This window comes from Sorex araneus, chromosome 6, assembly GCF_027595985.1.
Source record: "Sorex araneus isolate mSorAra2 chromosome 6, mSorAra2.pri, whole genome shotgun sequence".
In the NCBI taxonomy this organism is placed as follows: domain Eukaryota; kingdom Metazoa; phylum Chordata; class Mammalia; order Eulipotyphla; family Soricidae; genus Sorex; species Sorex araneus.
The window spans coordinates 113,911,443-113,928,284 of record NC_073307.1 but is presented as its reverse complement, the minus strand read 5'-3'; the positions used below and the strand labels follow the sequence as shown (position 1 = coordinate 113,928,284).

Below are 16,842 nucleotides of genomic sequence, written 5' to 3'. Positions count from 1 at the left end.
AGTTACCTACTTCATTTCCTGCTATACAGACCTGGTACTTTGAACTATTTAGCAAAGGCTAGTTTCACAAACAAACAAGTGCAGGTACAAACAAATCAAGTCTAGCATATACAACACTGAAATACCGATAATGCAAGATGTAGATGGGGGCAGAAACTGGGTACTGCTACAGCCTTCTGACTTAGAATATACTTAAAGCATCGGAGGCCATCAGCAAACACTTGCTAAAAAGAACACTAAATACAAGCATAAGCCACCTGGCCAATCCAGACTTAACATCAGCACCCTTACCCCCTTCTTTTCCATGAAAAGCAAAGAAGACTCTCCTTCAGATAAAAGGGCAGACCCCAAGTCTTGGTTAAAGGCAGTTCAGCTGGGCTCAGAGGCTTTAGATAAGTCCCCTTTGAACATAGACTTTTGTAAGTGGCAGTTATAACTATATGAGAGAATTCAGTGGTTTAAAGAAGGGGATGCCTAGATCACCCTTAGCCCCAGAGTATAGAGACGAGAAGGAAAGAAATAGAATGGAAAGGATTAAGAGACAGATGATAAGCAACGGAAGGCAGGGGTCAAGGGGATTCAGGTAAGTCAGTGGTGTTAAGGAATGACAGAGCTAAAGATTCAAACCATAGAGTCAACAATGAAATCATGTGGCCCAACTTTAACAAGCCAACTTATAAAGGTGCCTGTCAAGAGGGCAGGCTGGTGGTGGTGAAAGGTGGGGTGCAGGGGAAATGGGAGCGAATGTGGGAACATAGATGGAGGGAAGTTGACACTGGTGCTGGAACATGGCCCATCTAAAATCCAACTATGAAAAAACTTGTAAGTCACTGTTCCTTAATACATTTAAAAAAAATAATTAAAAAAATAACAAACCAAAAACAGATGTCCCTTTGAAGGTACAAAAGGGCTCATGAAATTCACAGTGGAGCTTTCACGCACACATCAGAAGCCATCTCCAGCCAGCCTGGCAATGGTGGGCATTCCACTCCAGGAACATGAAGATCCAGCTTACCAGGAAGACTCCAAATCCTTCTCTTAAAGATAGCCTGGAGTTGGGTGCCAGAGACCGCCACAGATGCTGGGCTTTGAGTGACCCTATGGACAGAGCCTGGCACACCAAAATAGATGGGACCCGAGCCTTGGGGAGCAGGGAGGCCTTTCAGGACCACCGATGGCTCTCCACCCAAATGAGCACAACTTCCAGGTTCCCTGCCATCCTGAAACCCACGGCCGAGCCTTCCTCCTTACCTTTTCACCCATCACTCAGCTGCAGCAACACAAAACTTTCAAGAGAAACCTGTGTATATATATATATATATATATATATATATATATATATATATATATATATACTGAAATTAGTTTAAGCTGCCTGTGAAAAACTCTCCTATGGGCCCATGGTTTGGAGTGGCAAGGAAATAAGTGCAAGTTGATATTAATATATCCTTTCCCTGAGAGCTGAGATGACCATCACCCAGCTATGCCCAGCATCTAGGACAGCAAAGTACCAGGAGTTTTCCAGAAAGAGATTAATCCCAAAGCCTGGCCCAGGAGCATTGGGGGCATTTTCCAAATATTACCCCTGGGTAATATTTCTTTCCAGAGTGCCCAGAGCAGCCCCAAAGAACCCCACGTCACCGTAAGTGCATGTCCCGCCAGCAGTTTAGGGAAGACTGATCCCCCTAAACCAACCCCTGTGATTGAGGTCTGAGAAGCTTCCACGGCAAAGAAGAGAGGAAACAATGAGCTTTATAAAGAACCATATTTATTTTCATTTACAGCATCAATTACCATAAATAAAGCTAAACATTGCTTGCAGTGTGCAAAATACAGGGTTCCATGTGGCACCAGAAATGACTATGGAAGGTCACAAACATGCGTAGCAATGAGATGGGAGGCTAGCTAAGGAGGAGGCTGAGGGGGAGGAGGAGGGCACTCTTTGGTTGACATTCTAGAAAGGGAGGGAGACTCTGCAAGAGAAGAGAAGACAAGAGCAATGACTTCGTCCTTGGCTGGAGCCTGCAGCAACGCAGGGAGCAATGCAGCATGCAGGGCTGTGCAGACAGCTCGAGAGGACAACTGGACTCTCAGCCACATGCAGGACAGACGCCAAGGGCAGTCTGAGACCCCAAGCCTGGTCTATACCAGCTCGGCCACATAGGCGGGCCATTCCTCTGTAAGAGCACTTTTACTGTCCTGCTGCTCCTGGTAACAATGGAGTGGGGGCATATACATATGTATATATATATTTTGAGTCACAGGGGCTTTCAAACTGGCCTCTCCTCTCTCCAGGCCAGTGCGGGTCATTTCTCAAAACCCTGGCCTGTGATGATGATTATTTATTCTACTTGTGGCCGCTGCATCATCATCTTGCAACCATCCAAGAATTGCAAGAACCAAGAAGGGTAAGAAGCGCCACATAGAAATCCTTGATCTATAGTGCGGGCTGCAGTCAAACAAGGCTTGGCTAGAAAAGTCGTGATTATGTTCAAAGTAAAGGGTACGAGGCACACTTCTAATAGGCATTGTTGTAAAAATCCTTTTCAAGTCACCTCTGGTCGTGATAAATTTTTTTTCTATTGTAAAACCAATTTAAGAAGACGCTCATGTGCCTGTGATTTTTCAGAGGCTGCTAGAACAGAGCGTTTCCTTTCAAAGCCGACAGACCCCCTCTTTACCGACTGTCGGGGTTAACCCTCCCAAGAAGGGAAAGGCATGCAGTTGCACATGTGCGGAACCAGGGAGGCGGGGCATGACCGGTGCGGGCGGAGCATGCAGACAGACAGTGCGCGCGGGGCTCAGAGGGAAGCAGGATACGATGCAGATGCAGACCCACCACCACCACCACCACCACCCCACGTTGTTAACCAACCATGCCACCTAATGAGTCAGTTAGTATGCAAGACGCTCGCTGTTAGCACAACCAGTACCACCACGCGCGCGAGGGCCACGGACGGGTGCAGAAAGACGGTTAGGAGTTAGTACCACTCTCTGAAAATCGGCAAGAGATCCAATCACCTCAGAGCAGAAGTGCATCAGCCAAGAAGTGGGTGTAGCACTGGAAGGCTGAAATGAACTGACGGCCACAGTGCAAGGTTGGAGTGAGAGAGAGAGAGACAGGAGAAAAAAATAGAATTTAGTTTGGGGAGAAAAGGACAAATATGACTGACATGGTTGGAGAAGGCACAGGAGTTGAAAATAAATGCAACCTGTTTGAAAACTGGGAAATTTCTTGGGACAAGTCACTGTTCAGTTTAAGACCAATGAACCTTTCTGGTGGTAACCAGCTAGTGATATACAGATGGGTCACGTGCTGTTGACATGTGTCAGCAGCTGTTGGCACCCAAGAGAGCTGCTCGGTGCCCCCACCCTCGCCGCTGACCCCAACTTGACTGCCCTGTGTCAAATAGGTTGTGGAAGATTAGCGGTTTTTCTTCCAGGACACCCCCCTGTGTGATTTGGTGCTGCCCACCAGGAAGGTTCAAAGTCTCGAACATACAATCATCTCAGGCTTCTGACAGGCACACTCTGTCTGCCTCCCCATAGTAATTCAGCCCAGTCTCCTTACAGCCATAAGTGACATTCTCAGAGAACTCGCTCTGGCTTCCGGGATCAATTCATCAAGCATCTTGTTGATGGAATGCGCTGGTGACAGTTAACAGTAAGGGGGGGTGGGGGGAATGTAATGTTCCCATCATTACTTTATAGAATGAAACATAAAATCAATCAAGGGTTCACCCCCAGGTGGGGGAAGGCACATTATTGGACTAAGAAGCATTCCAACAAGGACAAAGTTTCCCAAGGGCTTGCCCACAGCCGAACCGCTGCTAGAATCAAGGGCTTCGGGGAAGTGTTGACTCAAAGGTCTCCCTGCTTCTTCCCATCCTATAGAAATGTGTCTCCTTAAAGCTCCTGAAAGCCGCAGTGGCTGCGTCCTAGCCGGATCTGGAGGAGACCTCTAGGAGCTGACTCCAGAGGCACTGAGCACAGAGGAGGGTCTTTTCCTCAGCAGTCTCCACTGTTTAGCCAGGCTCGGCAGTGACGCATGTCCGGGCAGAGCGCAGTGGGAACTGAGCTTTCTTCTCGTGCTCAGAGTGAAAAATGCAGGTCCTTCTAGGCCTGTTTCTGAACTTGCTAAAAGGGCCCATTTGCTTTTGCATCAGTCAGTAAACAGCTTCCATTCCCAGCTTCCCTTGCCAATCAGGACACAGGGGAGTTTCCCTCTGCAGGTCCAACACCTTCTTCGGTAAGGACAGCAAGGAAAGATAGTCTTCCTGACTGTGGTAGTCACCTATGCAAGGTAGCCGAGGGGCTGGGCAGCCAGGATGCCTGTAAGCAATGTTCACTGGCAGGCCGTGCTCTCCAGAAAGATTACCCTGAGGTTCTACAAACGCCCTCTGCCTCAAAGCATGTGGAGGGAGGGTGCAGACTCTTCCCTCTGCCTGCTATGGGCCTGGAATGGTCTTGTTCAGAAGGCAGTACAGGCTGGGGGGCAGGATAGGGAGGGTGTCCCAAGGGTCAGAACTCCGGACTTAGCTCCTCTGCACCATTGCATCAGCTTGACGGAGCTTGCTGTGGTCAAATACCTGTGAGCTTTGGCTGCAGTAGAGGGAAAATAGAGGTTTATAGCATCTGATAGAGCCCCCAGAGTTCTCTGGCCATTTGGCTCTCACTCGGCGTAGGGGAGGGGAGACTTAAGCTACTGTGTTACTTCAGGACAAGGAGCGAAACTGTCCTTCTGTCTGTGGAAAGACAAATAACAGACAATGGACACGCTACCATGTGCTTTTGTAGGCTGAAGCCCACTCGGTCCCTTTCTCCTCCAGTTTTGTGGCGCTGGGGACGGAAGGTCTGAGACATGACACACATGCAATTGACCTTGAGCCACCTCCCCAGCCCCCGTCTCTTTCTTCTTGTCTTCTAAATTGATTATACTTAAGTTGCAAAAAAAAAAAAAAACAACAACCAGCCCCCTTTCTATCAGCAAGTGTATTAAGGGACGGGGTAAAGGCACTGGGCAGGGGGAGATGGCACACTTGCTTTTGTTCTATAAAAGCCCCAATCATCAAGGTGGCAGCAGTGAGTAGGAAGTGACTAGGAAGACTGCCTTGTGGGATGGGGGGCTTGCAAGGTTCATTATAATCACACGTTCAGAAAAACTGACCCTCGTAGGGGTGAAAAAATAATTCTTTCTTCTTGGCTTATGAAAAGTTAAGAATTGAAATGTAAACCCAAAAACACGGCTCGCTTTGGTATATATATATATAAAAAAATGTATAATGCTCTGAAAAACATCCTTCATGTCAAGCTTATCACTGCCAGCGGACAAATGACCAGGCTGACAGGCCCGAATACAGGTGACTACCATGAACCTCTTTGGCTTTGAGCTAAAAGGGTGAGGACGCCAATGTCCCAGCCATTGGCATCTTCACTGCTTAGCAACCGTCTACACTGGAAATGTTAAGGCACTTGGGGATGGGTGGGTGGGGAGGGGGGGCGGCCGGACTTCACTGGAGTTTGATCGGGAGGCAGCGCAGCACCCAGCGGAGGATGCTCTCCAGGGCCTCCTCGGACTCCCGGTACATGGAGGCCAGGACCTCGGAGAACACCCAGAGCAGGGGCAGCCCGAGGCTCAGGAGCTCGTAGGTGTAGCAGTAGTTGTGAGCATTGTCCCTGATATGGAGGCCGGTGGCGCGGAGGAGTCCCTGAATCCAGTTAAGCAGGCTCCGGGGGAGGCGACGCAGGGCCCCCGGCAGCCCCAAGGGCCAGCCGAGCACCTTCCTAAACAGGGAAGTGGTGATACCTGGGGGGCTGCCTTCGGGGGTGGCGATGGCGGCCACTGCACAGGAGCTTTCCGGGGGCGCGTCCCGCCGCGGCGTGTCCTGCTCCGCCCACGTCCGCTGCTCCTGACAAGGAGATGCAGGTGGAGGCGTCAGTCTGCGCGTCTCAGCCCACAGGGACAAACCGCCCCTCCAACCACGAAATAGCTCAGTTCGGCCCAAGTGGGGCTGACGATGAGCACCGGGGAAGACAAACTGACCATTGGATTCGTGAGCCTACAAAACTTGCCATCCATTGACTCAGCCATCTGTAATATATTCTTCTTTTTTAATCCCCCCACCCCCAACACACACACCCGGAGATTCTAAGGACCTGTTCTTGGCTCTACATCGTGGTATTAAAATTTGAACTTGAGTCCTGGCAGAGGGAACAGCCTGGCCTTCTGTGTCACCTCTCTCTCCAGCCCCTCAGCTGTTTATATTCTAATACTCTATCCTCAGTGGATAGTTTGAAGCATGGTTAAAAGATGTGTGCAGAAAGACAGTGAATGTCAACATATGTAGAAGGTCAAAAGATTAAACAGCAACATGTTCCAACACTATCGATTATCCTTGACTGGCATCAAAAGTTAGCCTCTGAAAGAACTTTTAATGTTCCAGGGAAACTGCTCCTGGTACTCAGTGGGAAAAAGGATGTGGAACTTGGGAGCTGGAGAGATAGCACAGCGGGTAGGGCGTTTGCCTTGCACGCGGTCGACCCGGGTTCAAATCCCAGCATCCCATATGGTCCCCTGAGCACCGCCAGGGGTAATTCCTGAGTGCAGAGCCAGGAGTAACCCCTGTGCGTCTCTGGGTGTGACCCAAAAAGCAAAAAAAAAAAAAAAAAAAAAAAAAAAAAAAAAAAAAAAAGGATGTGGAACTTGTAGAGATAGGATTCCAGCTGGATAAGTTACACTTACCCAGGGAAAAATCTGGAAGGAAGTGTTATAAAATGTTAAGTGTGGGGGCTGGAGTGATAGCACAGCGGGTAGGGCGTTTGTCTTGCACGCGGTCGACCCGGATTCGATTCCCAGCATTCCATATGGTCCCCTGAGCACGGCCAGGGGTAATTCCTGAGTGCAGAGCCAGGAGTGACCCCTGAGCATCGCTGGGTGTGACCCAAAAAGCAAAAAAACAAAACAAAACAAAACAAAAATGTTAAGTGTAGTTTTTCTCAGGATAGAACCGTGATAGGAGGATTTAATTTTCCTTCTGTATGTATTTTTGCTCATCCCCCATTTTTTTTCCTACACTGAGTCAATATTATTCCTGCAACCAGGGCAAAAAAAAAGTCTTGAAGCTTGTGTCTTGTTGGTGGCTGACTCCTGAAGCTGTGGACATATTTGCTCCAAGCTACCAGAGGAGGAACTGTCTCAGACTGTCTGCAAGTTCAGCAATGGGTCCTCTGGCAGAGAATCCAGGGGAAAAGGCACTGGAAACAGTTTGGGGCACAGGGGAAATATGTGATTGGCATTTAGGGTCCAGGTGGTGGCTAGCAGCAGAGCTCTTGCCTTGCATGTATGAGGCCCTGGGTTTGATTCCTGGTAATACCGAGAGGTCCGAAAATAAAGGCTGAGCATATTTAACTGCACCTCTGCTCCCTCTGGGCTCTCTTAGGCTTCTGGTTGGGTTTTTTTTGTTTGTTTGTTTGTTTTTTGCTCTTTGGATCGTATCTGGCAAGGCACAGGGGTTCCTCCTGGCTCATGCACTCAAGAATCACTCCTGGTGGTGGTGCTTGGGGGACCATATGGAATGCTGGGAATTGAACCTGGATCGGTCGCATGCAAGGCAAACGCCCTCCCCACTGTGCTATTGCTCCAGCCCCTTTCTTAGACTTCTGGCAAGCACCAGCACAGTCCCTCACGGAGATGAAGAGCCACTCTTCTTTATCTGCGCCTGACTTCCTCGAGGACCAGAAACCTTCGCCCAATTCAGGGGAACTTCTGCAAACCTAATAAGGACCCTTTCCCTGTTGTACCCACTCTCTTGACACAAACCTACCTCCATTTGTTGCTTCAACTCTGCCCGTCTCTTCCGTTGCTTACAGTTGGTTTTACAGTGAATGAAATGAGGTTTGCAGTAAAACTTGCCTGTAAAAGAAACACATGCACGTAGACACACAAACACACACATACAGTTTCTTTCTCCTGTAAACCACAGACATAGCAGATGTGAGCCACTGTCCACTGCTGTGTATGTAGGTCAGAAAAAAAAATATAATGGAATTAAGTCTCAGACTTAAGATATGGAATATCTTGCATGCAGTTAACCTGAGTCCAATCCCAGCCCTCCTCTGGCACTGCACATGGTCCCCAGAGCTCCACCAGGAGTGCGGAGCCAGGAGTAATCTCCAGCACAACCAGGTGTGTCCCCAACCATCCCCCCCACCCTAAGATAGGGCTTTTATCACTGGCCTGAAGAGATGAGGCCACAGGCTCCTATGCTGCCTAGGGGCGGGGCTGCAAGGGTGGGGCTGAAATTCTGTTAATCTCCAAACCAGAGAAAGGGCCAGTCTCCTCCCAAGGCCTGTGGGCAGGCAGCCAAGTGGATGGCTCTGAATAACAGCAACTCTGGTCCTAGCTCTCAGAGCTTTCTGGAAAAGACTTCAGTGCTAGTAGAAGTAATGAGGATGGGGGCGGGGAGGTGCAGTTGGGGGGGAGGCCTGGGCCAGGCCTGTAAAGCCCAGCACCACTGGGGCACCTTCCAGAAAAGCCATCTTTGCTCTTATAGGACTGTACGTATTGGGGCCTTGCTAAAGTAGTCACTGATACAGGACTCATAGATTAGGCAAATACTTTATGGGACGGCCCAGAATGATATAGGAGAGGTAAGGTCTGGATTTGAATGCAAGTCGTTTAGTTCAGGGCTGTGTGGTCACGGGGACTCTGTGCACTATCTATATGGCCTCTGGGGTAGAACAGTGCAAACACCACAAGGGGAAAACCAACCATCTGTTCCAGGCAACTCCGCTCCTTCCCCAGCCCTCTCTGCTTGGCCACCTGCCAGATGGTCCCCTCCGCTTTCTAAATACTAGCATGGAGGGGCCATCATTTACTTAGTCTGGTGACACGCCAATATGTTGCACCGGGTCCCAAAGTGATTTTGTCAGTCACACAAAGGGCCACAGAAGGTGCGGAGGCTAAATGAGAAAATGCACAGAAAGTGCTACACTCAGCCTCAGACCTGCCAGCTCTCTGGGTGCCCTGTTCGTACGGAGGCACCCTCCAGAGGGACTCCAGCCCACCAAAGGCTGTTCTGGCGACATGCTTGCTGGGCTTCCACAGGGCCAGGAGCCCGGGCCAACCTCCCGCGCTGTGCCTGAGCGCCAGGGTTACCTTCATCGCTGTCAAAGGCATAGGAGGGCAGACGCAGGGACGTGGCACAGATGTCACAGCGGAAACACTCTCGGTGGAAGAAGTGGCCCTCCGCGCTCAGCCGCTCCATCACGTACACGCGCTTCTTGCAGAAGTAGCAGGTGTCGCTGCCGCCCAGGTTGGTGGGAAACGACTTTCGCAGAGAATCCTGCGGAGTGGCAGGGGCACAGGACATTAGGAGGGAAGGATGGTGAGTGACCCACTCACTGACCCGGAGCTGCCTTGCCATCCCCAACCTCAGGGAGCCCCTGGGAGCCGACCGGCCACTCAGGGCTATGCAGCAAAAGAGGGAGGGTGGGAAGAGACACACCCGCCCTGGGTCCCCAACCCCGTCAAGGCTGCTGCTCATTCTGCCCCCCGAAGAGAGAGCAGCAGGTGCTTCCCCATGCATGCTGCTGTGGTTTCCCAGGAGAGGGCCAGCTCCGGGGCTGACCAGTGGGCCTCTTATCCCTGAAGACTGTCTCAAACATCTGGGACCTCTTGTCAGAGACTTAGACCAGCAAGGGCACTTCTGTCACAAGAGTACAGCCAAGGGAGTGGGTCCCTAAGAGCCCAGCAAGCCGCTGTCAGCTTCAGTCCCAAACGCCAGGGGGCCAGGCAGACGCCCAAGCAGGGCTGCACCTGGGAGAGCGCAGGGGGATGTGCTAGAAGACACTCCCAAACTGTCACTCCAATCTGACCGGTGATGGCAGCACGGGGCTGGGTTTGGCAAAGGAAAGGTTTTTTTTTTTTCCCTTCTATCCTCAATCCCCAATTTAATCCCCCAAAGTGCTTCTTGGGGACTGGCTTCTCCCACGTGGTGCTTGCATATTTGAATTTTTCAAAAATGAATCATCTATGGAGATAACTAGATTTACATGCAGCTGTAGGAAATACTAGAGATTCCAAAAGCCCCCGCAAGGTTTGCTCAAAGAAGTTTGACTATGAATGGACCCGGGGGGCTCTTTGCTGAGCATTCAGAGCCCCCAGACAGCTGGGCCTAGAGAAACAGCCCCCGGGGGAGCTGAGTGAAGTCTGTCACTAAGGAAGTGCAGCCCCCAATAGCCCTGATCTCATCAGCCTGCTCGCAGCCCCCGTGAGAAAGAGAGGCTGGGAGTGGAATGTGGAACGGAGAGCCAGGCTATCTGCCTGTGTCCCCATGTGTCCTCCTGGGAGGCCAGAGCCAGTGTCTGGGGGTGGCAGCTGCGGGGCGGGGGTCCTTACCAAGTCTGGAGAGGTGGCCTGGGTCTTAGGTCTGTGATCATTCATGTATAAATTGACCAGCACTTCCGCCGCAGCCCCTATTCCGCTGGACACCTTCCCTACCGTCAGCTACCCAAGGACAGAGCAGAGGAGACAGAGACACAGAGAGAGGCCAGTCAGCACCGGAAAGGAGCAGCTCGATGCCAGAGAAGTCTCCGCACCCACAGGCCAGCAGCACCCCGAGGCCCAGAGCAGCAGAAGCAGCCAGGAGCCAGCAGCAGGCTCCCTGGAGGCCGATGGCGGAGAAACAAGGAGGGGGCATGCTAGGTCCCAGGGCATGGCTCGGGGGCGGAGAAGCTGGTCTTGCAAGCACCAGACGGCCAGTCTGATCCCGCTTGCAAGCCACGTGCATGATGCTGAGTCCCAGGGGAACTAGGGTTTGAGACTGCTGGTGCCATAACAAAATGTGCTCTAATGTACGCCCCTTCCCCACCCCGAGAGCACCACCACTAAGAATTGTGTGAGCACCGTGTGTGGCCAGGCGTGAGGCACCTCCCCCGCCCCTTTGTCATTCCCAGCACTTGAGTAGCTATGTGAACACCACAGTGCACCCTGGCAAGCACAACCACCAGGATGGAGTGTGTGTGTGTGTGTGTGTGTGTGTGTGTGTGTGTGTGTGTGTGTGTGTGTGTGTGTGTGTGTGCGTGTGCGTACCACAACTCAAAGCCTGTGACCCCAGCCACACAACATAACCAAGCACCAACACCAAGGGTGATCTGGGTCACTGCGCCCAACACCGCCACCACGAAGGGCAGAGAAAAGGGATATCAAGGAGAACCGGCCCCCTCTGGCCATGGTGAGCCACGAGCCTAGAGAACCACATTGGCCCTCAGGCTTCCCCCAGTATCTCCTTCACAGACTTGACCAATGAGGCCAGAGGAAAAAGGGATCAGTCCAAGGCGCAGAGAACTAACAGCGGGATTCAGGGCTTGACTGGGGTATCTCCAGCTTTCTCCAGCAGTCCCATCCAAATACTTGCTTAGAGCATGTCTATTTTACAATCTTCTCTGAAAGCCCTTGACTGAGGAAAAGCAGTTGAGGAGCACAAAAAGGCATGAGTCACAGACAACTGCTCCGTGGTGACCCCCACCTGACAAGTCCCTCCAGGACTCCTCCAGTTTAAGAGGCCTTTAAGAGCAGCACCGACTCCCTGCCTGCTCCGTTTCCCGCTCTGCAAGGATGAGGAGCCTGGGCAAAGGAGGTGAGGGTGGGAGAGCCCACCCCCAAGGAAGCCCCGACACTAGAACCACCACAGCAGGGCCAAAGTGATGTCTGCTCCTGGCCCTGGGCCATGAAAATACTGAGATTCTTCCACTTGGTATTTTACTTGGGAGAAGGGGCATATACGTGCACTCCTGCCGCCTGTCTGCCCCACAGGACACAAGGAGGAGAAAAGAAATGGATTCATTTTTCTCTAAGTATCTAAGATTTGGACTTCCTTATAACTTCCAATGCAGATGACAGGTGACAGGGTGGCAGCAGGAAGAGAGACACAGGATGGGGTTGAGGAGGCGGCCGAGCAGAGAGAAAGGGTCACAGGCTTTGGGGGAGCCTCTGATCCCAGGACTTGGCTTGGACAGGTGGGGGGGTGCTTCAGACCTCCCAAAGTGCAGCCTGTCCCATTCCATCTCCCGCGCCCTGCCCCCCCCCGCCCCCCCGCCCCCCCCCCCCCCCCCCGCCAACTCCAACCCAGGAGAGATTAGGATTCTCCTTCCATTCACACACTCGGACATTTTCAGAGTTTCACAAACAACAAGAAACTTGGCTCCGGCTTCCAGTAAAGACCCAGATCTGCTGGCACTTAACAATAGTGATTGTTGGCTCATGATTCTCCTGCTGGGGGCCCCCAACATGGGTCTCTTTGGGCAGAGGCTGCAGAATACCAAGTCATCGAGCTGGAGAGAGAGAGTTCAGTGGGCAGGGGGCTTGCCTTCCAAACAGCCAACCCAAGTTCGGTCCCCGGCATCCCCTATGGTCTCCCGAGCCCTGCAAGGAGTGACCCCTAAGCACAGAGCCAGCAATGAGCCCAGAGCACAACTGCGCATGGCTCCCAAACCCAAAACAAACCAAGTCATTCCTGGGTTGACGGCACGTTAAGAAGGGGGAGGAATGTAGAAGGGGTCAGACTTGCTGTCCTGCCCTGCTCTCCGGGTGGGGGGGGGGGGCAGACCTTGGGGCCCAGTGCGTGAACCTGCTTTGCAGGGTGCTCCCAGAGAGGTACCCCTGTGATGCCATGAGGCATAGCGCCCCGTGCACAATTGCCTCCGCCCTAAGCAAGCAGGGTTGGAGACTTTCGGAGACTTAAAATGTAAGTCCCTAATGAGACCTTATTAACCACTTAGCTAATAAGCACTTTATGCCACTGAGCTTTCATGCGATCCTGACTTAGGGCGCAATTATGGAAGCAGGCTAAGGGCGGGAGGGGCCCAAACATGTCGGAGCAGTGTGGGGCAGGCTCACCGTCCTGCCAGCATGGGGCACTGCCCAGGCTCCTGGGGCCACAGCCATGCCTTGGCTTTCAGTTGCATTCATATCCCTGTCTGGTGCCTGCAGCTTCATTTATTTATATATTTTTTTACTTTTATTTTATATTTTTGCTTTTTGGGTCACACCCAGCGATGCTCAGGGGACCATATGGGATGCCGGGGTCAGCTGTGTGCAAGGCAAATGCCCTCCCCGCTATGCTATTGCTCCGGCCCCTGCAGCTTCTTAACCAGAGGAAGGCACCTTTCCAGAAACTCACATTCACTCTCCTAACCGGGAGCCATCTAGAGTTGCCACGGGGCAAAGCTGAAAGGTGGGGAGCACTTCCTGGGGAGGTCATACCAGGAGACGCAGCGGGAGAATATATCCCAGGGGGTGAGTGGAGGGGCATGAAGCCCACCCCGGGCCCCAGAGGAGTTTGTCTCTGCTTCCCACAGCAGCAAGGCTGGCTGGCGGCTGCTCTCAAAGGAGAGACCGATAGCTGCCTTCAGACCAGCCCAGTGGGCTGCCAACCATCAGTAGCAAATAAGCAGCTTTTGCTGTTCTTTTTAATCTCAAGTCTGTGATGAACTGTTCTTCCCAGACACAGTAAAAATGAAAGACTGGAAGTAGGATTCCCAGATTGGATGTGTGTCAGCACTGAGCCACTTTACTGGGGTTTAGTGCTCATTCTGGCTCCCTAGCCTCAGTGGTTCAGAGACTGGAACCTTCCCGTGGGTCACACGCAGAGTAGGGCTGCCCTACTGGACTGGGGAAATGACCAGGCTCTTGGGAACCTGAGAAAGAGATACACAAGCCAATAAAGAGAAGTTTCCAGAAAACTCATCCTGGTATTAGCCTCAAAGAAAGGTCCAGAAGGTGTCAAGGAGATTTGAGCACTGAGAAATTGGTTATGTATGTTCCAGGGAGCAATTACCAAAAGAGCCCTCAGACAGCACAGGAGGTGAAGTTTTTGCCATGCATGTGGTCTACTCTGGTTCGAAATCCTGGCATCTCATATCATCCCCCAGACACCATAAAACGTCACTTCCTGAAAGCAGAGCTAGGAATAGCCCCTGAGCACTGCAGGGTCCAGCCTGTACCTCTCCTCATGCCTATGAAGGAGGGCTTTCAACCCGGTAGGCAATTATTTGTCTAAATGCCAAGTTGGACAAACTGCTGATTTGTCCCAAAACGATCACGTCCCATGAGACCTACAGGAACAGTGTAGTGACTTCGAGTACTTGGAGAGGTGCGGTCATGAATTCAAATCCCCAGCATCCTACCTGCACCGAGTGCTGGCAGCTGTACTATCTGTGTCCCCAGTGCTCCGGATGGTTTCTGGCCAGGCCACAGGCAGGTGAGTGTAAACACTACAAAAAGGGGTGCAGCCCTCAGCAAGTGCCAGGACTAAAACGGAGTGTTGAGTGTCCTGGCCAGGAGAATGCAAGCCTGGGCCAGTCTGTGTGTGAGCCGTGAGGGACCCTAGTAAGCACCACAACAGGCCCTGTGTGACTCACAGTACATGTCTGGGCCAGCACATGTGCAAGCAACTGAAGGAGTTGGAATGCCAATGAGCACTGAAGCCAGGATGGTGAGCACCCCCACCTGAGGTGTGATCCCTGGCCAACATCACAGCTAGAGATGTGCGAACACCACAGCCAGGTGGTCGTGGACATCCACCCTCCCCCCAGGCTTTGTCCTGGCAACAAGGCCAAAGGGATGGCAGGTGAAAGCGTTAAATGATCATGTCCAGTCATTAGTTCTTAAGCACTGGTAACCCTCTATGTATCTTTTAATTTTATACGTTTGAAGAACTGGGTTATTTCTTTTTTCTTTTTTGCTTTATTTTGGGGGTCACACCTAGCAATGCACAGGGGTTACTCCTGGCTCTGCACTCGGGAATTACTCCTGGTGGGGGACCATATGGGATGCCAGGAATCGAATCTGGGTCGGCCACGTGCAAGGCAAACACCCTGCCCGCTGTACTGTCACTCCAGAGCCGAATTGGGGCATTTCTTATCCCCCCTCCCCCCTTTTGAATTGTCTTCTAGCTAATCAGGTACTCTCAGTGAGGAACAGTGAGGACTTTCAGATGGAACAAGCTAGAGTGTGGGCTGTTCTACTGGGCCACCACCTCACATGACATCCCATCGACCCATGCACACCATGTCCCATCTGTGAGTCCCAGCTTCTTTATCTGTAAATGGTGGTGGCGGGTGGGTGGGGGTGGGGGGATGGGATACTGCCCTCTTTGAAGGGCAGCATAAAAGTCCTGGTGCACTGCCAGCTCCAAGAAGCACTTTTCAGGTATGGTACTGAGCAAAAAGCACCACCTGGTGCAAGCTGACACAGAATGGAACCCGCTTCTTCCTCATCTCAATGGCCCCCTGCTCAGGAAATATGTGCTGCCTTGGGGTCCCTGCTCTGTGTCACTTCGTGCGGCCCACCCAGAAGGACTCACCAGCCTCTCTCCAGCCCCATCCCCACTTCTCCACCCCCAGATATAAATGTGGTGATGGAACTGACGTCCCACCACCCGCACTCGCCAGCGGCTGAAACAATGGCCCAGCCAGAGCATTCCCGAGGTGCGGAGACAGTCCCAGGCTGGAAAGTGGAGCCATTCTTGGCCTGCTCTGAGCTGGCCCCTGGCCCCTCTGGTCTGCGGTCCCTGAAGGCACCGCCCTGTCCCACTGGCCTCTCCTCCCTGGCATGGCACACCTGCTGCGTGGAGGAGGAAGCGGGTTCCCAGCCCATTTACAACCTAACAATGGGTCGTTCCCCCTTAGGCTTGGAGCGCAGCCAAGGGTACCAGGTGTCTCAGCTGTGTTTCCCCAGTGCTAGGCCACCTGCCAGGAGTCTTGGGGAGCCCTCAGGGGTCAGCCCAAGAGCTGCCAGACCCCGGGGCAGAGGCTGGGTGGGAAAGGGGAGTTTTGCCAGGGAGGAAGGGAGCAGGTTTCGGGGAAGGAACTTCCTCACTGAGTCCCGGAATGAGACCTGGGACCTTCGCGACGTGCTCAGGGCCAGTGAAAAGGTCAGTGGGGGAGGGTGGGGGGTTGCAAGGCTTGAAACCACCTCGCTCACAGGGCTTGAGAAACGACACCCTCAGAGCTGAGAATCAGCAGGTTTGGGGGGCTGTGACTTCCTGGGTGCCTCTGCCCCTGGCGCTGTACTGTGGGTCTTATGACCCTGCCTCCCAGAGGCATGGCTGGGGTTCTGGGAGGCTCTGGCACTGTCGCCAGTACGGGGACAGGGATGGAGACATGATTTCTTTGCTCTGAGAGAGTCCACACGACTTCCAGGAAAATGGATTTTCTTCTAGAATTCAACCCCACTGGGAAAGCACCCATGCACTCTCCTCTGGGCTGGAGGGCACCCAGTATGCCAATCACCTTCAGGAGACCTTGCTGTCCTCTCCCTTTTTTAATGTAACTTTTCTTGTTTCCGCCTTCCCACTGAAGCCACTGCTGCAATGATGCTGGGGCTTGCCCTCTTGGCTGTGGTGCCAGGGGTCCCAAATGGCAGGAACGCACAGGGCAGGTGGGCTGGTGCCGGGAATCCTGCTCGGTGCCTTCTCTGGCCTTTCCTCGCCACATTCCCGGGCAGGAAGAACTAAATCACTGAGACTCACTTGTCTGCATCCCCCCCCCCCCCCCCCGTGACTCCTCCGCCCACACTCAGCCTGGCTCCCAGCCAAGTCCTTTCTCCTTAAACATGGTGCCTCTCTCACACATGCCAGCTCCCTGCAGATAAAATGCCCCAGCTTGATCCCAATCTCTGTCCCAGGGACCGAGGGGGACAATGAGGTTGGGGGAGACCTAGAGAGATCTCTTTGGAACAAATGGAATAAACTCAGCTTCCCAACCCGAGGGGCCTTGCTTTCCTCTAATATGCAAATCTCTGGAGTAAACCCTGCAAATCCAGTTTTTAAACAAACACTC

At 52.4% G+C, this 16,842-nt stretch overlaps 1 protein-coding gene across 6 annotated transcripts in view; it reads right to left on the bottom strand.

The window, feature by feature from the left end:
* Positions 1 to 1,746: 1,746 nt before the first annotated feature.
* Positions 1,747 to 16,842, bottom strand: part of LOC101558616 (F-actin-monooxygenase MICAL2) — a 152,321-nt gene continuing 137,225 nt past the window's right edge. For 2 of the 6 annotated variants that reach the window (XM_055143991.1, XM_055143992.1), the window contains 4 exons: positions 10,400 to 10,507; positions 9,158 to 9,344; positions 7,824 to 7,912; positions 5,484 to 5,909 (listed from right to left, as the gene is read on the bottom strand). In XM_055143991.1, the coding sequence (XP_054999966.1) occupies positions 5,511 to 5,909; positions 7,824 to 7,912; positions 9,158 to 9,344; positions 10,400 to 10,507 (783 nt within the window). In that variant the 3' untranslated portion in view covers positions 5,484 to 5,510. Of the gene's footprint in view, positions 1,974 to 2,988; positions 3,080 to 5,457; positions 5,910 to 7,823; positions 7,913 to 9,157; positions 9,345 to 10,399; positions 10,508 to 16,842 lie in introns of those variants that run through there. The other 4 variants (XR_008630796.1, XM_004613596.2, XM_055143993.1 and 1 more) reach the window with 4 other exon arrangements.